We start from the raw sequence: 24,603 nt of genomic DNA, 5'->3' as shown, positions 1-24,603 counted from the left end.
ATTGAACACGGTGTCTTATGTAAATAAAAGTACAACATAGATAGGAAGTAGTTGAAGGGAAAGGAAGCGTGAGCAAGGGAATTTACGTGAGAAGTTTGGGCAGTCGGTGAAGAAAGAAAAAAATATGTTGGTGGTGCTGGGACATCTTCTCATGCCTGCAAAGATTTCACGTTCAGCCATGGAAGTCCAAGACAGCTGAGTTCACAATGGGTCCTCTCAAATGGAGAAGACCGTTCCTCTGGTGTGAAAAGAAATCTGAGGGGTAAGGGTTGGATTCTTGATAGCACCCTCAAATCCATTAAAATCCACCACTCATCAAAATCCTAGCAAATCCTTGGTAATTTCACTACACCTAGACATCTGCAGACTCATTTAAAATCATAATCGACTATCCCTGGATTTCGATGTATTTTTTAAAATCCTTTAAAATCTCAATTTAACTATATTATGATTTCAAAATATTTTAAAATCCATTAAAATACTATCAAATCCTAATTTGACTACACTCCTAAAAATAAAGTTACTACTGATTTCGTAAACAAATAAAATTATTACTTACCAATATAGTAATATAGGAGACGATCAAAATATATTGTTGTACCCAAAACAAGAAGGAAAAAAAAAAAAAAAAAAAAGAGACGGTCAAAATCATTTTTGGAAATTTTAGGCGGGTCCCACGTGAAAGGGAAGAAGAGCGAGTATGGCAAAATGGAATGCGAGTACGGGAGTCGCAACTCGCAACTCCGAAGCCCTAACCTTCATAGTCCGAAGCTTTCCCTACTCGCGGCCACCGATTGATCTCTCCTACTCTCCGGACCCTGGCCGATTCAGTTCGGGTAATTCCAATTCTCCTTTCCTTATTACTATCAACCCAAAGTTCAATTTTGTTTATCTATTTTTGTTATTTTTGTGATTTTTAATTTATTACTTATTAGCTCTGCACTTCAGTGATTGCTTGCAGCTTCATTTTCCTAATCTGCTTCTAATTAGTTTGAATTTTACTTTATCTTCCCTTTTTAAGCTGTTGTGAACACTTAGTTACTCTTTCTGGGTTCATTTTCGTTAATTAATGTGGAATTTCTGTTCTAATTTATGATCAGTAGTATTATTATGCTCTCTTACTTCTCACATGTAGGTTTTCTGTGTGAAAGTTTTCATTTTTTGACTGCCATTTGTTTGGTTTTTGTGTTCTTCAATTGGTTATTTGGCATTATGCTGAATTATGATGTTTTATGCTGAAATTTAGATTCTGTAATTTTTGTTTTTGTGGGTGAAGTCTTCTGCATTGTGTGTTATGTGTACTGTGAAGTAGATAAGTAGTAATTAATTAATTCTTATCTCTATAATTTTCATTTTTGTGTGTGTATCTTGGTATTTCAGTTTGTGTATGTATCTATAATTTTCATTCTCCTGTGGTACTGCAGTGAAATGTTGTTAAAGTTTTTGACTTGTGATGGTCCTGTCACTTTTGGTACTGCATCTAGTTTCCGGTTGTACTAAATATAACTCCTTCTTGCTGCTGCCCGCATATCTGAACAGGTTGGTTTAAGAAAATTTAGATTCTTTCAATGGGGATAGATCTTGAACGGCCTTCGGGAGAATGCCGTAAGGAAGGTATTAGAGACCATGCCATTGTGAAAGCAACTAATGGTCCTGCAAATGATAAGGAGGATACAGGACAAAATGAAAACAAGGCGGTTGCCAGAGACGAAATTAATTTGAATTCTACAAAAGATTTAGAACCTCATGATGGAATGGAGTTTGAATCAAAGGAAGCTGCATTTTCGTTCTATAGAGAATATGCCAAGTCTGTGGGGTTCGCTGCTGTAATAAAGGCCAGTCGTCGATCAAGAGTATCTGGAAAGTTTATTGATGCAAAATTTGCATGCACTAGACATGGGAGCAAACGAGAATCTAATACAGCTGAAGCACCAGAGTCTGTTTCAAACCCCAGAGAATCTAGTATCTGTGACTCTGTTAAGAGAAAACGAGGTCGCTCTAACCGATCTTGGGAGAAAACAGATTGTAAAGCCTCCATGCATGTTAAGAGGCAAGATGGTAGATGGATTATTCGTAGTTTCATAAAAGAGCATAATCATGAAATTTTTCCTGATGAAGCCTATTATTTTAGGGGGCATAGGGATTTAGATCTAGGTAGATGTGATGTTGATCGCTTACTTGCTATCCGGAGAAGAACAAAGAAGATGTATGTTGATATGGCCAAACAGTCCGGTGGCTTCAAGAAGTTAGATAATCAAAAAGGTGGTGGGACAAATCAATCACTGAGCAGGAAGCATTTATCTTTAGAGGAAGGAGATGCTCAAGTTATGCTTGACCATTTTCTGTATATGCAAGATGAGAATCCTAACTTCTTTTATGCAGTTGATCTGAATGAGGAGCAGCGTTTGAAGAATGTTTTCTGGGTTGATGCCAAAGGTAGACTTGATTATGGGAATTTTAGTGATGTAGTATTTCTTGATACTGCATATATCAAGAATGAATACAAATTGCCGTTTGTTCCCTTTATTGGCGTGAACCACCACTTTCAGTTCATTTTGCTTGGATGTGCTTTACTAGCTGATGAGAGCAAATCATCCTATGTCTGGCTGATACGGGCATGGCTAAAAGCAATGGGTGGACGTGCTCCAAGAGTAATACTTAGTAGCCGAGATAAAGTCCTGAAAGAAGTGATTACAGAGGTCCTTCCTGATTCTCGTCATTGTTTTTGTTTGTGGCACATATTTGGCAAGATTCCTGATAAGCTTGGTTATGTGATTAGGCAACATGAAAAATTTATGGTTAAGTTTAACAAATGCGTTTTTAAGTCTTGGACAAATGAACAGTTTGAAAAAAGATGGTGGAAAATGGTTGACAGATTCAATTTAAGGGATGACGCATGGTTTCAATCATTGTATGAGGATCGTGGACGATGGATACCAACATACATGAGAGACACTTTTCTGGCAGGTATGTCTACAACCCAGCGGTTAGAAGGTATAAATTGTTTCTTCGACAAATTCATGCAGAGGAAAACTCCGTTGAAAGAATTTTTAGAACAATACAAAACAATCCTTCGAGAGAGGTATGAAGAGGAAGTAAAAGCTGATTTTGAAACATGGCATAAGCAACCAGCATTGAGATCTCCATCACCATATGGTAAACAAATGGCAACTGTGTATACTCATGCAGTATTTAAGAAATTCCAAGTTGAGGTTTTGGGAGTAGTTGCTTGTCATCCAAAGAAAGAAACTGAAGACGGATTAATCAAAACTTTCAGAGTTCAAGATTTTGTAGAGAATCAAGATTTCATTGTGGAGTGGAACGAAACGACATCGGATGTATCCTGTTTATGCCGTTCATTTGAATTCAAAGGTTTTCTTTGTAGACATGTGTTGATTGTACTGCAAATGTCTGGTGTACACAGTATTCCATCTCAGTATATATTAAAACGTTGGACGAAAGATGCAAAGAATAGGCAAACAACCAGAGAAGGGTCTGATGCAGCCGAATCTAGAGTTCAACGTTACAATGATCTATGCCGACGAGCCTTTAAATTGAGTGATGAAGGTTCTTTATCCCAAGAAAGTTACAGTATTGCGTTTAATGCATTGGAAGAAGCTCTGAGAAGTTGTGAGAGTATAAATAACTCAATCCAGAATGTAACAGAGCCAATCTCGCCAAAGACTCATGGTCCTCAAGGTTCCGAAGGAGAGAACCAAGGCAACAACAATATCGAGACTAATAAAAAAAATGGTGCATCCAAGAAAGGACAGGTTAGTTGAACTTGTGGTGATTATTATTCTTATATTCCTGGTTGTGTTTTATTTTGGAAAATTTAAATGCTCATTTGGTTTGGTATGTCTTTTGAATTCTTTTAGGTGCATTCGGAGCCAGAGGCCATAAGCATTGGGATGCAAGAAAACTGGCAACAAGTGGTTAGTCATGCTATGTTATTGTTTAAGCCTTACCCATTTTATAGCATAAAAGGAATTTATTTATGTGGGTTCCAAACTTGTTGTCGGGGCACTTGAAATTACGAATTCCAGCCCTTGATTGTTTTTATAAATCGCAAGAGAGCATGCAAGAGAAGGTACAATATAGTTAGCAGCAATCATAATGTTTAGCAAAACACTTCTTATTCACATTGCTGTTTATTATTTCCTAAAATTTAGAGTGGCATGTTTATTCTTAGGCAGAACTCACCTCAAGAGCTCCAAACTTCGATGGTTATTATGGCAGTCAACAAATTGTTCAAGGAATGGTAAGATATTTTTCTCATCACGAAATTACAATACTGCGATTCTGTTCAAGGAAAAAGACGACTGTACAACAATTTATCCCATGCTTAAAATTGATTTGAGCTGTGTCCCTTGGATCTTCTTGTAGGGGCAGCTTAACACGATACCCTCCAGCCGTGAAGAATATCATAGCAATCAGCATATGCCAAGGCCGGTAGTGCACATTTCCTATTTGTTTAAGAAACTTAATTTTATGGATATTTTCATATAAATTTCTAATTATTTATAAAAAAGTACAGTACAACTTCTTCACTAAATCCTTCGCTTCTGCCACAGTGTCTAATAAACTCAATCGCGCCCATCCATGATTCTCACTACATGACTCAGCAAAGACTGCATGGGGTGGTACATAATTCTGTTGTTTTTTCATAAGCTCACGGATTTTTTTTTTCGTTTAATCATAAACGAAAGGAGAGTCCATTCATTTGAGGGGTGACATCATTTGTTACTGTTAGTACCATTTCTGTTTGCATTTCTTGGTATGGTAATGATACCCTGTTGTGTGTAGGCGCAGTTGCATTTCAGACCACAACCTATTCCGAGTTATTTTGACATTCAGGATGGTTTGCAAGATGTGGTATGCAAATACTAACCTAGGCTGTCTGGATTTTTTCTTGGCGTGAGATTCTTGACATCGGTTTTCATTCTTCTTCCAGGACCAGTCTACTGTGGGAACCAATCAACCACATGGCTTGTCATCAAAACATTTGCATTCTAAACACCCGTCTCATCAGTAGTGAAGCGTTAGTACCTGTCTACCAAAGGTGAGTTATAAGGGATTGACTACATGCTCCCAAACGTTTCAAAACCTTCGTTTGCCTGTATTCCATCATAGTTTTATCGATACCAACCTCGGTTCCTAGTGCAGACTTTTCTTTGATTTCTGTTTTCCAGAATCATAAGATTATAATGTAGCAAATCTATTATTTCACAGGTGAAGAATATGGGAATGAAGCAACACACTGCAGCAACTGAGAAATCCAAAATTGAAGGAATCTAACGTTGTAGATTTTGTCGGAGAACAGGGAGAGATCCGACCATGATCAGGAAGATGGAAATATCGTTGGTGTTTGTCCCAGTAGAGATGTGGAAATCCCTCAAGTCCAAGAACTAATACTATCCGATTCTTCTCTTTTTAGCTTACAGCTCTTCTGTACAGGTGATTGCCTCCTCTGTCAAATACAAATGTACAATTTTTTTAGTTAATCCAATTTCCAAGTCCAACTAATTAGCCATGTTCATATTTTCCATCCCTAAGCATTAGCACCATCTGGGGGTTTCGAGAAGTGATTTCCGCGCTTCTCCTTCCCACGCACTCCTCCCCTTTTATCCACTAGTTGACTTGAACAAATCAAAGGAGGATTGAGAGGAGTGCGTGGGAAAAAAGTGAACCGTGGAAATAATTTCCTGTTATTAAACTTGTGGAAATTTAATATCGAGAGAGGATTGATAAATTTCCAAAAAAGCTGTTGGTGTCCCCCAAGAAATATTGACTAATCTCGCGAGGAGGAGCACATCTTGATCGTCTTTTTTATTTCATTCAAGAGAAACTTTTGCGCCAAGAGCTTTCAGCTTCTCTATTAGTTGCTCTCCTTCTTCCTTTGACACTCCTGTCTTTAGCACCGACGGCGCCTTCTCCACTACATCCTTTGCTTCCTTGAGTCCCAAGTCAGTGAAGCTCCTTACCTCCTTGATCAGTTTTATTTTTGAAGCAGCCTCAAATGACTCCAATTTCAATTCGAGTAGAATCTTTTCTGTTTTCTTCTCCTCCTTAGCTGCCGTCGGTCCCTTCGTCGCCAATCCTATTCCAGCAGCTCCCGGCTTCATGACTCCTACAACTGGTGGTTCCGTCATTCCATTTTTTCTCATCAAAATGGAACCCAGCTCAGCAACTTCCACCAGTGTGAGTGATGATATTTCATCTACGAGCCTAAAAACCCGATCAGTTGGAGGACCACGATGCTCTGTGGATCAAATGTTGCTGGATCATAATCAGCAGGGAGTCTCCTTTGGTCAATCTCCACCTCTTCCTCCTCTTCCTCTTCTTGCCTTGCAGGTTGACCAAAGTTCCGACAAAACCCATTTAAGCTACCAGGATTCGGTGCTCCAAGGGAAGAAATAAGGGCAAATCCCTTTAGGCAAATGATTCCGTAATCTTAAGATCAAACTCATCTTTTCAAGGTTTGCACATGAGTCGGTTCTCTAACAAATGGAAATCAACCTATGACAAACCCATTCACTTCTCGCAATCGCCTATTCGGATCCGGAATCCACCCAAAACCTGTCAGATGCATTTGCTAAGGTTAATAGAGTTTCTAATGCTAAAAGAATCGAACGTTAAAGCTAACAAAACAGGCTTGAATCAATACACTCTCAGAAACAAACAGAACTATCCTTCTTCTACTTGCACATCATTTCCCCTTGAAAAAATTTATCTCCGCCAACTCGTTGTAAATTTCTATCATTGGGAGGTAATGATATCCAAAATGTTTGTCTTCAACATCTTCTCATTAAAAATCAACAAATAACTAAAAAGGGGAGGGGAAATGCTTGGTTTTTGAGGATTCCGAGATTGGTTTTGTGTATTTCGGGAATGTCTTAACCACAAGATTCAGACTTTTGCCTTCAACAATCAAAAGCAGAACAGACAGGAAGCAAGAAATCATTAAAGTTTGGGACTTTTGATTGAAATTTTCTGAGCAACCAAACAGAAGGTAAATTTATGAAACTAACAAACAAAGAAGAGCCCATTTCCGGAGCCTGATGGAAACTCAATTAGGCAATCACATGAAACCATTTCTGTTCACAAGTCCAAAATTAATCATTACAGAGAGGGAGGAGAGGGGAGAGAGAGGGGAGAGAGAGGAGAGAGAGAGTACCTTACGAGTTCGGAGCTCGTGTAAGCTTGAGGTAGAACCCTAGAGAGACTGAGCGAGGAACAAGGGTTTTTGTATATGTTTTTTTAAAGGAAAAGAAAAATGCTAAAATACATGGAGAAAAGCCATTTACCCGGATAAAAATCCCTGGTTTAAATAGGCACGTAAGACCCGACCCAAGAGTAGACACGTGCCCCCTATTCAGTCTCATTTTTCCTCAATAGGTTAAATCGTTTCTATGACACGATCCATGACCCACATTTAATTCTCTTCTCATGTTCTTGCTTCAAATCTGTTTTCGATTGCAACTGGTACTTTACCGTGAAAAAGAGTTTAACCATTACATGACAGCGTAAGTTCAAATCACGTCGGTGATTAATCTAACAACAAATGATTCAGTAGAATAACCGTACGATGCTTCATGATTCTCATCATTTTCTTGCCCATCATTTTCGAATGATTAAGTGGCTGGACGGAGATGGTTTTAACCGGACGATAAGCTTGTCGGACTAGCTGGAGAAAAAAAAAAAAAAAGCATTGCAACCTGCAGGTTTCTTCCATTCCATGGGTGCATTACATTATTAGTTACAATCGTTGCGCGTTAGAGTGAATATTGGCCGACTATCTTGACTTTTTGATAAACATTTGTTATGCTAGATATCCCACATTGGAAATTCATAGGATGATACAAATGCTTATAAGGACTTAAACTGGATTTAGTAATTGCCGAACCTTATAGCGTGGACTTGTTGTAACTTGTAACTGAGTAGACAATAAAGTTGATTGGCACCAAATGTTTATAAACTCTGCCATTGTCGAGCCTAATATTATAACTAAGCAGAACATTAAAATGATTAGTTATGTGAAGAATAAGCCTGATTTATAACTACGCAGAACATTAAAATGATGTAGTTGTTGAAAAATAAGTCTGCCATTGCCGAGCCTAATATTATAACTAAGCAGAACATTAAAATGATTGGTTGTGTGAAGAATTGCAAAACACATATTGATAGAATTGAAGCATGACCAAAATATATGTATCCCAAATACCTTCACTTTATACACTGCAAATCACCCACTAATCTTATCACAAACAGTCAAATATATAGGACCTAACTCACACTCTAGTTTTTCAGTAAAATACAGCCGCACAGCAAGGGAAAAATACCGATTCTGTCAACTGATTAGAATGTAATCTCGCAAGGGGCATGGAAGGTTCTTCCGCGGCAAATAGCTTCGAGGTTTTCTCCAACGTATGAACAAAGAGGTGAAACCTCTACACCTGCATTCAACATCAATTGTGTCAATGCAACTTTCCCTTATTCTTTTTGTTTCCTTCCCCTACGTTTATGCACATACTAGAATGCAAATCAAAGCAAAGTGCATGAACTACCAGTTGCATATAGAGGCACTGAATGTGTTAAGAATCCGCCAGCGGCAACTACCCAACGAGTGTGAAGTCGGAGAACAAGAAGCCTAGCACTATCTGGAGTGTCAAAATTTGACCCGTTTGCATTTTTTACTGGTGCAAACTCTTCTTCACGCAATACCTGAATATTTGGCAAACAAATGCAATCCTTAGCACCGCAACATCAAGAAAAAAAATAGTTGGGATTAGGGTAAAAGTAGGGGGTAATGATGTTACCTCAAAAAGCGCAGTTGAGGGAGCGTAGGGAAATGCATCAAATATGAATTGCTCTAGTTTGAATCCCATTGACTGTCCATGGATCGAAGGAATTTTCTTCTCAGCAAGATGGTAACTGCATTCATGTGTTTACAATATTATTGTTAGAATAGCGAAAACTATCTATGAGAAATTCCAAACGCAAGGCAATTAGAGAGATCAAGACAGACTGACATGCTATCCTTCTCAAGGCCATTTGCCACTTGGTTTAGAAAATCCAGGGTAAACATGTGCAAACACACCTGAAAAACGCAAGGTGGCAAGAAGCTGTCATAACTTGAAACTATAAGCTAAAGGGACATGAATTTTCCTCTTCAGGCAATTGGACCTCAATCCACTAAAGAAAGCATAGAACTTACAAGACAGTATTTATTTCAATAGAAAGAAATAGTAGATCAGAGGTAACAATAAGCATTACATTACTCCAACAAAAACGAAGACGTCCAGTTTCTTGATTGATTGCAGATGCCAGAGATGAGTCCATCTCACTGTATTCAACCACAGTTAGAGGTCCCCCTTTTCCTCGACGTACAAACACACCAACCTTTTCTTGTGGGTATGCCTGTAACCAGAAACCCCAAATAACTCAAAATGTGATGTCATAATAGTTCTAAAATTCAATATGTATGGAATGATACAAACTTTCAGAACTCATGTGTAAAACTCATATATCAGTAAAATAGTTATGCAGAAAAAAGTATATTCTTCCAAAAAGATGAAGAAGCAAAAGTAAATATGTGTGTATGTGTCACAGAGAGAGAGAGAGAGAGAGAGAGAGAGAGAGAGAGAGAGAGAGAGAGAGAAGAGAGAGAGAAATTCTTGGCACTTACCTTACGAACAACTTTTGCAGCAGCTGAAACACCTTTATCAATGAAATATCCCAAGAATGTTGGATCAGCTACACGAACCTGCTTTCAATAACCTAATCATTATACCTCTAAAATAAGAAAAACTCCCAACTCTTTTTTTTTTTAAAGAACAATTTTACACTCCAGTTGATTTAGCTTTTGGTGGAAAAGAGACAAAGAATTTTTATTCTCTCTTTGTTTGTTTAATGTAGATCCAAAAAAATTCGAAATCACATCTCGGTAGGTTTGGTTCCTTTATCCAACTCCCTACTATGCATCATCTATTTCAGTGGACACTTTAGGCGGGACTGAGAGGAGAAAAAGATGAGTATTTTCTTCCTTGACCGACCAAATAATGGAAGAGAAGGAAGACGCCATTCAGAAAGGAAGAAATCTCACCAGTGTATTGTCAACTCCATAGCAATCCACATATTTAATTCCTCTTGTAGCCATATCTTCTAATAATCTTGATGATTTTAAAGCTGATAAAATATACGGGCCCAATTCATTAAGGAATGTCTTATCGGCAGTTAAGGAAAATTGAGGAAATTAAGCTCAGCAATAGTAGTTGACATGTTGAACCAAATCTTATGGGAAAATACCTGAATATACTCCTCCATTCCCATCCGGAGCCTTAGCTACCTGACTTAGAAGAATAAACTGGTGTTAATCATAGGCCTTTTTTTTTGCAGGTGGCAGTATATCACAATCTTTTATGCTTGGTCTATTCCAAGCATACCTAAGGTAAGTAAGTGATTCTAAAAAGCCTTAAAAAAAGGAGGTAAAACAAAATGAGGTTTCCGAACAAACGACAGTTCAAAAAGAATCTTACTCTGTATGGAGTTTCCATGATAAATCTGCCATCCTTTGAAACACAAGGTATGGTGCCTTGCTGGAAGAAGGTGACCTGCATCAAGGAAGTTTGAACATAAGGAAAGTAAGCAAAAACCCCGTTTCCTTCATAGTAAGCAAAAACATCCCAGATTATCAACAAAATATAAGAAAAATGAACCTGAAAAATACTTACCTGGTCAGCTTCGAGACCAAAGTATTTATGACTTTCAAAAAATTTCCGTGTGGATTCATCAGTAAATGGACTGGTCAGGATATACCAGTGTATTTGCAGTGGAGCAGCAGAACCTGAATAATATAGTAATTAGTATGAAAACTAAATTACTTAAGACCATAAAGAACCTCTTGCAATGAACCATAAAAGTGCCAGCTTAGCTGCTAGTAGACTTGTCATACGAAAAAATTTCACCTTCACCAAGACTTAGGGGTTCATTTATGGTGGGAAGCTACATTGTTTTGTAACCAAGCCTATGGACTGGAGAGAGAGGAAAGGAAAAAACAGAGAAATAAATCATACCCTCATTTATAGCTTGAGCTGCTAGTCTTTGGACACACAAAATCCGCTCAGCTTGGAGTTGAAAGAGTGATTTTCCAGAGGGAAGTCCAATGTCTAAAATATGTATAAAAGTTACACAGGTGATAAATATTTCAGGTAAAAGTTAACATAAAGGTATGATACAGAAAATTCTCTAAAATAAGGTAAAGAACGAAAAGAAAGATAAGACTACTACTCACTGAAGCATCCCTTCGGGTCTGAACTTCCAAGCCGGGTTCCCTGCAAAATTACCAAACAGATACTTGAAAAACTGATGGGGCAGAGTTGAAACAGCTCAATAAGTTATGAAGAAAATGTGCTGAAGCAGCCCAACTGGAAGCAGTTTAGCAGATTTATTCATGACTAAGTTACCTCAACCACATACTTCATAGCCTCAATCAGCAAACATGGTCAAATGGGCATAGTCATTTTAGTCACAATGAAAATTTCTAGTAACTTCCATTACCACGATTTTTATTATCCAGAAAATTACTAGGCTTGAGTAGTTTACTGTTACTATAACTTGAGCACACAACCCTTAAAATGAGATTAAGTGAGTCAGGAAGCCAAGAATGATGGGCCGCTGACATGAGCCTCAAATTCTTTAAAAGCATTCACCCAGATATGGAACCCGAACATGTCGGTATTTCACTTCCCAATGTGACCAGAGAATGAACTACAGTGTAAAACATTTTCACTTTGCACCATACATCCCCCACCCCCCTTAAAACAAAACCCAGAAAAAGAATAGAAAGAAAGAATAAAGATTTTGGAATCCTATAAAGCAACTTTGCTGTAAACAAAACGAGTACTCACAGGGAAAACCATATTCCAATGCTTTTTCCATCACTAATTGCTCTCAACTATTGTCCCACTTGGACATTTAGAAAATAACATCCTACCAACCAGAGAGAGGGAGAAAGACATTATTCGTAAGACTACCTATAATTCCATAAAACGACATCATAGCCAAATAATAGTCAGAGAGAGAGAGGAGAGGATGATTATGTGCATTATGGACTAAAAAAGTTTGCTTTAAACATTAAGTGGACAAACCCTATCTGTAATCAAGTTATCTTTACATACACAAAACCCCGAAAAGCGACTCCAAACCGAAAGTCATAATTTTAAGGGGGGAGAGAGGTTCCAAATGTAACACCCCACTTAAAAAAACAAGCACCATTAAACTAATAATTCTCTTTTGATGCAGTAATCAGTATAAAGTTTAACATTAAGCAAAAGCAATGAGTGCCAAGCAATGCCACATTAAGCAAACATATCTAATAAAAGTTACCAAACATGATTGAAAAAACTGGACCTCACCTGTCCACCGGACAAAAGAAGGACACCCAACTTTCCCTCGTAGATGGCTTTCAATCCCATCTTCCACCACCTCTCTCTGTCTTCGAGCGTTCGCTCCTCCACCGACGACACATTGCTCTCCGGCACCGGCTCAATCGCCGCCGTCGGCAGCCCTGCCAAACCATCAAAATCCATAAGAACTATTAATCATACTCTCATTATGCGATCTTTGTGTGCGTGGCGAGATACTGACCGTGAGATCGAAGCGAACACCGTATGATCCGATCGATTCTCGAAAGATCCAAACTCTGAACAAAAATGTAAAGGAAGTTGCATCAATCAACCGATTCACAAGCAAAATTTACCATGCAATCAAATCAATTGTACCAGATTGGCATTCAAATGCAACGCATTTATGAAAATTCAGCTGAATTATCGTTACTGGTCCCGAATTCCATCAATGCCGAGCTCTGTTTTAAGAATCTTAACTGTTTGGTTGCCGAGAAAATTAAAACCAGAGAGAGAGAAAGATCCAGAGCAAAAAAATGACCTCGATTTCATTGACGAGAAGTTGGCGTTCGTCGGGGGAGAGTTCGTCCCAGAGGGCAAATGCGTCTTCTTGGCCGTAATCCTTGAGCCTCTCTAGCAACCCCTGAGGCGGCGGTGGCGCCGACGTCACGTCGCTCGCTGGCTCCCTCATTTTCTCTCTCAAGAACTGTAAATCGCTCTCTCTCTCCTCTCTCTGTGAAGCTTAATAGAGAAAACGATGGAGAGCATCAGCAGACAGCTAACACTAGTAGTGGCGAGGAAGACAAGAATCAATTGTCAGTCAGGCAGAGTAACCACCTACTGTACTGGATTGACGAAAATGCCCTCGATCCGGGAAGTACCAGTTGGGTCATGGGCCATGGGTACTTGTGACTTGCGTTCAGATTTGGGTTGTGGGGCCCGGTCGTGTGGGACTCATTAGGTGTGTGTTACTCTTAGAGCAATTTCAGTGTGCAATGGCTCTCCATAATAATTGGCAATTGAATCATTTTTAATGAATAGTAAATACTTTAATGAACAATAATTGTATTTTACATCTCTACCCCTAAGAGTACTTCCACTAGAGGAAGGCCCCCAGGGCAATTGCCTATTGAATCCCCTCCAGTGAATAGTAATTGTCTTTGCCTTTTGCATCTCCATCTCTAACTGAATAGCCATTACAATATGCAATAAAATATTAGTATTTTTTATTTTATAAAATAATACAAAATAATTTTATTTGTAATTTCGGATAAGATTTTTAATTGTTTTTGTTGCGTCACGTATCATTATCCGAAAAGATAATTTTTTATGATAGATTTCGATAAAGTACTAAATTAAATAAATATACTCTTAGTTTAAATAAAGTACTAAATTCAATAAATTGGAAATTACATAAAGTACTTTATTCAATAAATAAGAAATTACAACCCAAAGTGATTGGAAAATTATGGGCTTCGACTAAAAATAAATTCCCTAGTTCCTTGTGAATGGAAAATCATCACCTAACCAATTTGTGGTTCTAGGACCATCTCCTCTTGCTCTCGCTTCTTTTGCACACCTTCTTAGCACCACGTCCGCTTTCTCCAAATTCCAAAAATATATAGAATTTGGAGACATCGCCCTACAGGCTCCTTCATAATGTCACGATCTTGTTGAGCCCTCATTCTTCTTTAAGCTCTTCCCTTTCTTGCCTAATTAGCTTTGTTTCTCTCTCATTAGCTTGAAATAATCTCTTAGTAGTTGCAGCTTTTGCCTCATCTCTAACCTTATCAACCTTAAATTTAGCCATTTCCCGCGTCAAAGTCAATTCACCTTGGCAAGCAAGTTCTTCCATATATTTTGCGTAATCATTCTTGGAAGCACTCCCTTTTCTCTTAAAGCCTTCTTGCCTTGAGACCTAATTGGATAACGGGTCGACCCCGACCCTTGTTCAAGGGTCGCTTCTAGCACTTGTCCTGTGTCGCTTTCATAAACATGTGAGTCATGATCCAGAGTAGAGTGTAGAGGGGTGCTGTTCATGACAACTTCTGGACCGACAGACACAACTCTGAATTTAGGACAATCTTCGACAATATTCCAACATTCCCACCGGGTGAATGATTTGTTTTTGTTTTTGGCATTATATCAAGTTTGTGCTTGAAGTGTCTACACAATGCGGGAGAAGAAATAATTATAATCAAAGTAGCTAATGTAAATTTGGGTATAGTACAAACAAATAAATAATATATTGTTACCTGATCCGCGAAATTTTCCCCACTTGTGCCAAGGCGTTTCTCCAATGAGTAAACAATTGGCTGAGTATTCTCCAAAGACTGGAGAGCGATTGTTCCATTCTTTTCCCACCAATTTTCTCAAGAAAAAGGGTATGAATATCGCTCCACATTTCTCACAACTGCATCTCATTACCCGTAATTGGATCATGAGTAACTTCAACCTAGTTAGAACACAACGTAACATCTTCGATATAGCGTCCAATTCGTACCTGCATCAATAGCCATTTTGTTGGAAACAAAAGTACATAGAAACTTTGAGAGTAAGGTATTTATAGAAAAGTAAAATCTTTTTTTTTTTTTTTAAATTTTTTTCAGATTTTTTTATTAATTTTTTACAATTTTTATTAACTAAATTAATTTCTACCGTTGGATTAAAAAAATTTGAAATCCAACCCCCCAGATTGTGTCACGTGGCACAATGGTAACATATTTGATTTTTTTTCCTTTTTTTCTTTTTTTTTTTAATTTTTAAAGGCGAATAACATTGACCGTTGATATGGAATCCAACGGCTGATATTGTGCCATGTCATCTAGCCGTTGGGGGAGGTTTGAATTTTTTTTTTACCGTTGGAAATAAATCCGTTGAAATCCAACGGCCGAGAAGGTGCCATGTGCCCCTAGAAACGGTAACATTTTAGAAATCAAACCGCAGGCCCCACCGACTGAAAAGTTGTTAGTGACGTGCCCCCATGCGCACGTGTTACGCACGTGCCTGACGCAATTTTTTTTATAACGTGGCTGACGCCAGCCTTGCATCAGTGCGCCCTCAGTGCTTGGGCCTTCGATTCGTTCCTCCCCTCTCACACGAGCCCCCCTTAGCCCAATTGCCCGCATGGGCTGGAGCAAGGAAGGGAGGCAATTGGATTGAAAAGGTCCCCGGTCCACCAGGCATTTGCTACCGCTAAACTTGCTCTAAACTAAATAGCCATGGCAATAGGCAATAAAATATTAGTATTTTTTATTTTTATAAAATAATAAAAAATAATTTAAATTTAAATTTCGAATAAGATTTTTAACCGATCTCGTCGCGCCACGTGTCATTATAAAAAAGTACAATTTTTGTGAATAGATTTCGATAAGATTTTTAACCAATTATGTCGTGCAACATGTCCTTACCTATTTAGAATCGTTGAAAATATTGAAATGTGGTGTAAGGTGAGAGAAAATGGTAAGGTGTTTATAAAATAAAATAAAAATTATAATTTTTTAATTTTTAATTTTTTTTTTGGAATTTTAATTAGTTTTAAAAAATGTATTAACTTAATTAATCTGGACCATCGGATTACAAAAAATTTGAAATCCAACAGTCCAGAATGAGACATGTGGCCCACCCAAACATTTATGATTTTTTTTCTTTTTCTAAAAAACTTTTAAAGTCAAAAAAACTGTACCGTTGATCTGGAAATCAAACGGTCCAAATTCAAAGTGACTGAGTGGGGCTGACAAGCGAACCCCATCGTCTGAAAACATGCCCGAGACACGCCCCCACGCACTTGACGCAAATTTTTTTATAGTATGGCCTTGCATCACTCCTCCTCAAGCACTCAGACCTTGGACTCCCGCCTGCCCTCTCCCACGAACTCCCCCCTTAGCCCAATTACTCGAATGGACTGAAGTTAGTTTGAAAGGGAATTGGATTGCAAATGGAGCCATGTCCACGCTGGAAGTGCTCAAAGGGGATTGGATTGCAAATGGAGCCATGTCCACGCTGGAAGTGTTCTTATGTTGGAAATCTAGGACATAGAGATAAAGCTTCAACTACCAGTTTGGTCACTCTGCCGATTTTGCCCCTGTGAGCGGGTGGGGACCCGGTGGGTGCGACCCGAAAATGGGTCGCTGTGTGGAGCGAAAGAAAGAATCTGTTGGAAGTATAAAAGAAATTATTGGTTTTTGATAAGCCAATGAATGGGGATGAAGATGGATTAATCTAGAAAATAATATCATTATTCAATTAGGAGTCCAACACGTGTTAGACATAGATCGATGTCAAACACGTGTTTGATCCAATCTCATATAGTTTATGTATTTTTTTTTCAGTTGTGCAAACGAGTTTCTTACGCTAAGTGTATTTATTCTTCTTTGAAGCATGCGATGCTTTAAACTAAACTAAATATAAAGAGATGGACGCACTGTTCTGATCAAATTAAGCCTAATTCGTACATGTGCACCGTCTTAAGTCTATTAGGAAAGTATGTATGTATATGGATTAAACTCATGGAGCCCTATTAACTAGAGAGTCTAGACCAAACATTTATGTAAGAAGCTTGCATACCAACCTTGCCAAATTTTGGTGGGAAGTTAGGGGGATAGACAATAGAATTCATAGCTATCATGGCAAAAGTAATTTGTAAAGCAAATGAAATGGGGAAATTTGACTTTTGACATGGAAGCATTTAACAAAGTACTAAATGTTAACACTAGAGTGAACAATTCTACCGGCTTTGTTTGATAGAGATGATTAGTTTGGATATGACTATTCACTACATTAAGGTGTTTTGAAGGGAGAAATGGATGACAACTTCTCTATTTTGTACAAGTTGAAGATTACTCACGAAGTTAAGTTTTTCTTTGGGATGTGATATCCACACAACCCATTTTACTTCTCACATACCTTTTTAATTTTTGATTGTCGGATCGGATGAATTGAAGAAGATCAACGGATAGAAATTATCAAGGGGTGTGTGAGAAGTAAAATGGGGTGTGTGGATAGCACACCCCTTTTCATTTTGATCCTACCATTTTTGTGGGGACTGGTAAGGATATTTTTTCTTCGAGCACCCTCCAACTTGGACAAAATATGGAAGTTCTCATCCATTTCTTTCTTTAAAATGCGCTTCAATGTGGTGAATAATCCTATCTAAGCTAGTTTTCCCTATCAAATAAGACCATAGTGTTCAAAATTTTCAAGTCACACCACATAGCATTACTTCTTGTTATTCTCTAATTTGGTAGCAAGATCATTTTCAATTTCAATGTTGAAAAGTAAAGATTGTTGAATCCTATGAAATGGGTGAGTTTTTCTAGGCCTTAAAATAATGTGAGTAATGTTATTTAGACACATTTTTTGGGGAATATTTTTGCTCACTTATTGTGTATTGGATAGACACGAATCTCAAAATTTAAATTCATTCAATGGTAATGAGTAGGGTTGTGAACATTACTACCACTTAAGAGTGGTGAGGAAAAATGCACCCCATTTGTTGACATACTTTCCTAGTTTTGATAGAGAATTGTCACATGCTTAATAAAAAAGGAGTTTTATCGAAACATTTCCGGTTACTGTTCACTTGTAAAGAAAAATCACATTTTTACCCTTCATAGGTACTATTCATTACACTTTTATTTGTCATTTTTCATTAAAATTAAAGTTTTGTTTTGGATTCCTTAAAATAAAAACCATGCCCAAAGCTAGCCTAAAGGCTAAACCAACATCGCCGTCGCCCATCTCTGCAACTGCAGATCTATAACTTTATTTCTGCAAGAGTAAATTGTAGCAATGGTCTCTCAACTTTAATCAAATTGGAGCAATGGTCCATCAACTAAAAATCTATTACCACTTGTTCAATTCGTCAGGTGTGAGATTTTATTATAAAAGGCCATGGTATTAATTAGAGTGGGGTAATCATATTTAAACACTTTTTTTTTCTTCAGCCCACTGATGTGGGATAGCTAACACAAATTCCTTGTGCAACTTGGTTAAGAATTAATGATGAAAAGTACAAAATATAATTTCAAAGTCATTAAAGGCCTCGCTTTTTTTGTCTAAAATATGACTTATGTCATTTGAAGAAGTGAAAATGTCCAAATGCAAAGGTTAGTGCAAATGTTGCCAGTATTTTTCTAAAAAAAGGAAGATTATAGAGAAGGACCAACTCAATTATTGTTATCCAACAAAATTCTGCTAAATTTTTTTTATCGTCCTTGTAGTGTCATGACACTTTCAAAGTCACTCTTGTGGTGAAACATTGTTAAATAAACCCTCATGACGAGCCATGTTAGCAATTGAGGTCCAAACTTCAACTTCGATTAATTTTCCGTTAAATAAACTCATGTGAGTCTATGTGGAGAGGCTAAATTCCTCTTTCAAACCAAATAAAGAAACCAGAAAACATAAGTTGTCAGATACTAGGGTTAAACTGAAATTGGAATTGACTTGACGAAAAAAAGGCTTGAAACTTGTACGACAAGGATGAGAGTGTGGCTGGCGATGGATCCGGCGAAACTATGACATCCCATGGCAACAAATCTAACAGCTCCCGTGGCTGCATCCTTAGCGAACACGAGAGTGAGACTGATGCGTTAGGTGTCACAACCCCTTGGTGGTTTTTGTTTTGGCAAGGGATAAAGGCTTCCCTCCCTCCCTCCTCCCCCCTTCCCCATTCCCCATTCCCCATTCCCCTTCCCCCATCTTCCCCGTTAAAGTACCTAGTGGTTGCATGGTTTACTCCACCAATCCCTTGCTCTTTGGTACATACGTAATTAAAACAGCCTTCAAATTTTGAATCACTTGTGTGGCTTTTAGTTTTGGTGTTGGGCCTGGAGATATTAGTTCTGAATGTCTTATCCAAACCTCAAACATTTCCTACATGTACGTGCCATTTAGTTTTGAACCCTAGTATACAACGACATAAGTTTTTGGTTTCTTGATTTGATTTGAAAAAGACTAATTTCGTCTCTCCATGTGAGATTCACGTGAGCTTATTTAACAAGAGACTACGAAAGTATAGATTTGAATCACAATTGCTAACAAGGTTCACCACGAGAGTTTAATTAACTACTTTTTCATGATGAGGGTGACATTGAAAATGTCATGACACCACGTGAAGCACAAAAAAGATTTGGCAAAAAATTAGAGATAAACAAAAGTTAAACAATTTACAAAGTTTGGGACTCTAATTAGTGAGTCTCCTATCATTGAAGAAAAAAAAAACTAATTGACCATACGTATAGATGAATAGTTAAAAATAGGGTAAATTACATAGTAGCCCCAGGTTTGAGGTCTATTGCAATCTTATACAACATCTTTAAAACATTTCACTTTCATACCTCAAGTACTATTTTATTTCAATTTCATACAACCGTTACATTTTCCATCCATGGATCTGTTAAATGCTGACGTGGCTGCCACATATATGCCACGTGGCTGCCAAATGTCTACCACGTGGCAAATAAAATATATTTTTTTTAAAAAACCTAAAATTGAAAAAAAAAAAAAAAAAAAAAGGGTCGAACCCCTGCAACCCAGAAGAAGAAGGAGGAAGAAGAAGAGAAGAAGAAGAAAAAAAAAAAGAAAAAAAAGAAAGAAAGGGACTGAACCCAGAAGAAGGAGGAAGAAGAAGAAGAAGAACAAAAAAAAAAAAAAAAAAAAAAAAGACCGAACCCCTGCAACCCAGAGGAAGAAGGAGGAAGAAGAAGAAGAGAAGAAGAAAGAGGAGGAGGAGGAAGAAGAAGAGGAAGAAAAAAAAAAGGATCGAACCCATAAGAAGAAGAAGAAGAAGAAGAAGAAGAAGAAAAAAAAAAAAAAAAAAAAAAAAACTGACCGAACCCAGAAGAAGAAGGAGGAAGAAGAAGAAAGAGGAGGAGGAGGAGGAAGAAGAAGAAGAAAAAAAAAGAAAAGAAGGGACCGAAGCAGAAGGAGGAAGAAGAAGAAGAGAAGAAGAAAGAGAGGAGGAGGAAGAAGAAGAAAAAAAAAAATGATCGAACCCCCTGCAACCCAGAAGAAGGAGGAAGAAGAAGAAGAGAAGGAGGAGGAGGAGGAAGAAGAAGAAGAAAAAAAAAAAAAAAAAAAGGACCGAACCCGAACCCAGAAGAAGCAGAAAGAGAAAAAAAAAAAAAAAGAAGTGGCAGACAGGTTTTTTAAAAAAAAATTAAAAAATTATTTTATTTTCCACGTGGCAAACATTTGGCAGCCACGTGGCATATATGTGGCAGCCACGTCAGCATTTAACAGATCCATGGATGGAAAATGTAACGGTTGTATGAAATTGAAATAAAATAGTACTTGAGGTATGAAAGTGAAATGTTTTAAAGATGTTGTATAAGATTGCAATAGACCTCAAACTTGAAGGGCTACTATGTAATTTACCCTTAAAAATAAAGGCTAAAGTTTAAGTTTTTTGCCCCTATATGGAAGATGGTGTTAGGAAACACTTCTAAGTGTCTGTTGTATGAAACACAATAAGAATATAACCGCTTAAGAACAAAAGTATTCTCTAGATAAATAACCCCAAACAAACCTAATTGATTAACAAAAACATGAATTTCCAACCATTGTATTATTATACATTTTGTGGATCATGTTTCTGACACACTGAAAAATCTCTCTAAATGATCAAGCCTTATTAGAGTAGAATCTTTGTCTCGGAATGCTACTTAATCTGCGTTTATTGCATATCGTTTATTATAATGGTAATCAATCAATACCTCCTTGGACACTATTATTCTTTCGTGACTGTTAATCAACGACTGCAGAAAAATGGTGAATCGTTTAATTTTATATATTAAATTGAGATTATTTGGAAAATATTGTAGTATGCATGATATATATTTTGATATTAATTATAAAAAGGATCCCAAGAAAAACAAATTAAATTGATCACAAGAAAAAGAAAAAAAAATATTCCAAAAGAAAAAGCTCCTAATATTGTGATATTAATTCTAATATATATGTGATTGTATAAATCACCAACATATTGTATTTAGGATTATACTTTGAAGTTTGTCTTACTTGCAAGACAAGTAAATACGCTATCATTATTATAAATGAAAACATAAATAATAAAAAACATCCTCCACATAAATTTGTCAATCCTTCTTTTTATCTCTACATCCGGCCTCCAGTAAAATAAATAGGCTACAACACCCAATTATAAGTAGTATTCCTCTTAACTTGTAAGTGAAAAATCTATGTTCGATTTTCGCCAAATGCGAGTTTGAACCATATTATTACTAGCCAATTGTAAAGCTACACCCACATCTTCCCCTAATATAGAACTATAAATAATAAGGAAAACTAATGAAAAGACCTTGAAAACTTTGAGTTTTAACGATAAGAACAAAATAAAGGGTAAAGTGAATAGTACAATGTTTGACTTTTTAGTGTAAAAATGTGGTTTTTCGTTAAAATGAACAGTACCATAGGCTTTTCGTTAAAACTCCCATAATAATATCATTTTTTTCAAAAATATAAAAAAAAAAACCCAATTATACTTTATAATAATTTAGAACATTCCTTCCGCAAAAAGGTTTAGGTTAAACCCTCTCTATTATTGCAACCATTGTACAGAAATTTAATCCAAAATTCAAAACCCCAAAACGTCCAACAGCTGACTTACACCTCTCTCCCTCTCTACATTCAAAAGCGAGAGACGATGTTCGGAGATCAATCTTCGTCGTCCCCATACGTGACGCCTTCGTCAACCGCAGCCTTCGGGCCGCCGTCTTCAACCCCAGCCATGGGAACGCCATCTGGGAACTCAGCCTTCAGGCCGCCGTCGTCGACCCCAGCCTTCGGACCGCCGCCGTCGACCCCAGCCTTCGGGCCGCCGTCGTCAACCTCAGGCTTCGGTCCGCCATCTTGGAACCCAGGCTTCGGGACGTCGTCTTGGAACCCAGCCTTGGGGCCGCCGTCTTGGAACCCAGACTTCGGACCGCCGTCTAGGAACCCAGCCTTCAGGCCGCCTTCGTCGACCCCAGACTTGGGGACGCCGTCTTGGAACCCCTCCTTCGTCACTCCTTGGACCCCGGCCTTTGTAACTCCGTCGACGTTTCAGCAGCAGACGCCGTTCTTTAACTTCCAGCAGCCTCATTCTCCTGGCGCCTTTGAATTTGAATTTGAGAGTTATATGCCGTTGTTTGAAGAGCCGACACCCTTCCCTGACTTTGATTTGATGACCGAGATTGATCATGTTTCTCTCCCCTTCTCTCTCCCCTGTCGCAATATCCCCTTCTCTCTCCCCAATCGCGATATTAAAGTAACTTTCCCTTTTGTTATTGATTGTTCTCCAGTGCAAAACCCTAACCCTAGCTTTCAATTTTCCTTTTGATTTTGAATTCTAATATTTGAAATTTTGAATATTATGCCCCTTAATATTTACGTTTCGATGTGAACTCTTGGTTCAAAAAATTGCATGCCCTTTTCACCTATATATGGTCTATCAATTGTTTATCCATATGGGATTTAGGGTTTCTCAATGTTAAGTTAATTATTCTTGTGTTTGAATTCCTTGTAACTTTTTGTTTGTTTGTTTCTCAGTCGACCAAAGAATCCATCAGCAACCTAACCGATGTCTCTCTCAAAATTACTAAGCATCTACTCACCGCTGAAGGCAAAGACAAAAACATGGTGTATTCGCCGCTGTCCATTCAGATCGTCCTGTGGCTGTTAACGGCCGGGTCAAAGGGTCCCACAAAGGGGCAGTTGCTCTCTTTCCTTAAGTCCGAGTCCGTCGACGAACTCAACTCCCTCGCGAGTCGCAACCCATCTTGTTCCTCTGGTCTTCGCAGATGGATCCCCTAGAGGCGGTCCCTGCCTATCATTTGCCAATGGCCTTTGGGTTAAGGAGTCTCTCTCCATCAAACCTTCTTTCAAAGAGGTTGTGGACATTTCTTACAAGGCAGATATAAACCATGTTAGTTTCCAAAACCCTGAAAAAGTGAGACTTGAAGTGAATTTATGGGCAGAAAAGGCAACGAAAGGCCTTATCACTGAGGCACTTCCTCCTGGGTTAGTTGACAAGAAAACCGTTCTTATATTTTCAAATGCCTTATACTTCAAAGGCCTTTGGAGCAACAAGTTCAATGCATCCAATACAAAAGAGGATTTTTTCCGCCTTCTCAACGGTCATTATGTTAAGGCACAGTTCATGAGAAGCTACGAGGCCCAGTTTGTAGAAGCCTTTGACGGCTTCAAAGTTGCAAAGCTCCCTTACAAACAAGGCGAAGACAAGGAGAGGCAGTTTTCTATGTACTTTTTACTTCCACATGCAAGAAATGGGCTGCCAGCTTTGGTTGAAAGAGTTTGTTCCGAGCCTGGTTTCTTAGATCGTCATCGCCCAGCAAGACAAGTCCCAGTTGGTGCCTTCAAAATCCCCAGGTTTAAGGTTACCTCTGGCTTTAAAGCTTCCGATATTCTCCAGGATTTAGGACTGGTGTTGCCATTCACTGATGGTTCGACAGAGATGGTGGAGTCAGATATAATTAAGGGAAAGATATTTCATATATCCTTCATCGAAGTTGAAGAAGAAGGCACAAAAGCTGCAGCTGTTTCTACTTTTGTCGGTTATTCAGCTGCATCGGCTAGACCGATTGTACCGATTAAAAAGATAGACTTCGTGGCTGATCACCCATTCCTCTTTTTTATTAGAGAGGAAAGGACTGGAACGGTTATGTTTATTGGTCAAGTGCTCAATCCTCTTAAAGAATGATTTTATCATAGATAGGGTCAGAAAATCTCTCTTGTTCTATCTCTCTTTTAGGTTTGATATCCCTTAGATTTAGATTTGGTAGTTTTGCTCTCTTTTTTTAACTGAAACAACTAGTGCTCTATATATTATATAATTTGGATGTATGATTGCGGTTGGGATGATTACTAATTTTTATTGATTAGTTTTCTTTGGGCAGTATTTTTACATTTGAGGTTCAGTGATTGCTTTGTGTTTCTCAGAAAATTATTGGTTTTTGATAGGCAATAAACGAACACGATGATGAGATAAACTGTGATCTAAACAGTATAATGTTCAATATTAGGAGTAAAAAAGGGACAGTGATCCCTCGACAAGTTGATCCAATCTCTTCTCTCTTCTCGTTTATGTTTTTTTTTATTATATTTAATTGTAAAACGAAAGTATTTCTCTGAACTCTCTCAAGTCCTCATCTAAATGAAAACAAAATTTCGTATATTTCGT

The 24,603-nt window shown here is 37.9% G+C and overlaps 2 protein-coding genes and 2 pseudogenes across 15 annotated transcripts; 2 read left to right on the top strand and 2 right to left on the bottom strand.

Moving 5' to 3' along the window:
• The first annotated feature begins 649 nt into the window (after nucleotides 1-649).
• Nucleotides 650-5,526, top strand: LOC103409013 (protein FAR-RED IMPAIRED RESPONSE 1). 14 transcript variants are annotated; one of them, XR_003773614.2, is made up of 9 exons: nucleotides 650-836; nucleotides 1,540-3,773; nucleotides 3,879-3,935; nucleotides 4,197-4,261; nucleotides 4,387-4,448; nucleotides 4,575-4,640; nucleotides 4,807-4,875; nucleotides 4,955-5,062; nucleotides 5,233-5,526. XR_003773614.2 is itself a non-coding variant. In XM_008347826.4 (9 exons), the coding sequence occupies exons 2-8, from the start codon at nucleotides 1,569-1,571 to the stop codon at nucleotides 5,033-5,035; spliced, it is 2,613 nt and encodes an 870-aa protein (XP_008346048.2). In that variant the 5' UTR covers nucleotides 650-836; nucleotides 1,540-1,568; the 3' UTR covers nucleotides 5,036-5,062; nucleotides 5,233-5,526. The 14 variants fall into 14 exon arrangements, 4 of the variants coding, with proteins under 4 accessions (XP_008346048.2, XP_008346049.2, XP_008346046.2 ...); XR_011581555.1 differs by having other exon boundaries at nucleotides 4,575-4,643; XR_011581558.1 differs by having other exon boundaries at nucleotides 4,387-4,452.
• Nucleotides 5,527-5,701: 175 nt separating this feature from the next.
• LOC103409012 (uncharacterized) lies at nucleotides 5,702-7,280 on the bottom strand (annotated as a pseudogene).
• Nucleotides 7,281-8,166: 886 nt separating this feature from the next.
• LOC103409011 (UDP-N-acetylglucosamine diphosphorylase 1) lies at nucleotides 8,167-13,243 on the bottom strand. Its single transcript, XM_008347822.4, has 15 exons — nucleotides 12,946-13,243; nucleotides 12,649-12,703; nucleotides 12,417-12,568; nucleotides 11,294-11,333; nucleotides 11,076-11,168; nucleotides 10,734-10,846; nucleotides 10,539-10,613; nucleotides 10,309-10,348; nucleotides 10,106-10,188; nucleotides 9,689-9,766; nucleotides 9,277-9,420; nucleotides 9,033-9,100; nucleotides 8,820-8,934; nucleotides 8,568-8,724; nucleotides 8,167-8,456 (listed from the first exon to the last, which is right to left on the bottom strand). Exons 1-15 carry the CDS (start codon nucleotides 13,093-13,095, stop codon nucleotides 8,359-8,361), a joined length of 1,461 nt encoding a protein of 486 aa, XP_008346044.2. The 5' UTR covers nucleotides 13,096-13,243; the 3' UTR covers nucleotides 8,167-8,358.
• Nucleotides 13,244-22,097: 8,854 nt separating this feature from the next.
• Nucleotides 22,098-24,297, top strand: LOC103409060 (serpin-ZX-like; annotated as a pseudogene).
• Nucleotides 24,298-24,603: the final 306 nt, after the last annotated feature.

Source organism: Malus domestica, chromosome 05, assembly GCF_042453785.1.
Source record: "Malus domestica chromosome 05, GDT2T_hap1".
Lineage (NCBI taxonomy): Eukaryota > Viridiplantae > Streptophyta > Magnoliopsida > Rosales > Rosaceae > Malus > Malus domestica.
The sequence above is the reverse complement of the archived record's forward strand: the minus strand, read 5'-3'. Positions and strand labels throughout refer to the sequence as shown.

What these genes read in the sequence shown, in the direction of transcription:
- LOC103409013 (XM_008347824.4), top strand. Translation starts at nt 1,569, where the DNA reads ATGGGGATAGATCTTGAACGGCCTTCGGGAGAATGCCGTAAGGAAGGT. An exon ending in GTGCATCCAAGAAAGGACAG is followed by an intron (nt 3,774 to 3,878) that starts GTTAGTTGAACT and finishes GAATTCTTTTAG; the next exon opens with GTGCATTCGGAGCCAGAGGC. An exon ending in AACAAATTGTTCAAGGAATG is followed by an intron (nt 4,262 to 4,386) that starts GTAAGATATTTT and finishes ATCTTCTTGTAG; the next exon opens with GGGCAGCTTAACACGATACC.
- LOC103409011 (XM_008347822.4), bottom strand. Translation starts at nt 13,095, where the DNA reads ATGAGGGAGCCAGCGAGCGACGTGACGTCGGCGCCACCGCCGCCTCAG. An exon ending in TTCTCGTCAATGAAATCGAG is followed by an intron (nt 12,704 to 12,945) that starts GTCATTTTTTTG and finishes ATTTTTGTTCAG; the next exon opens with AGTTTGGATCTTTCGAGAAT. An exon ending in AGACCCGAAGGGATGCTTCA is followed by an intron (nt 11,169 to 11,293) that starts GTGAGTAGTAGT and finishes TACATATTTTAG; the next exon opens with ACATTGGACTTCCCTCTGGA.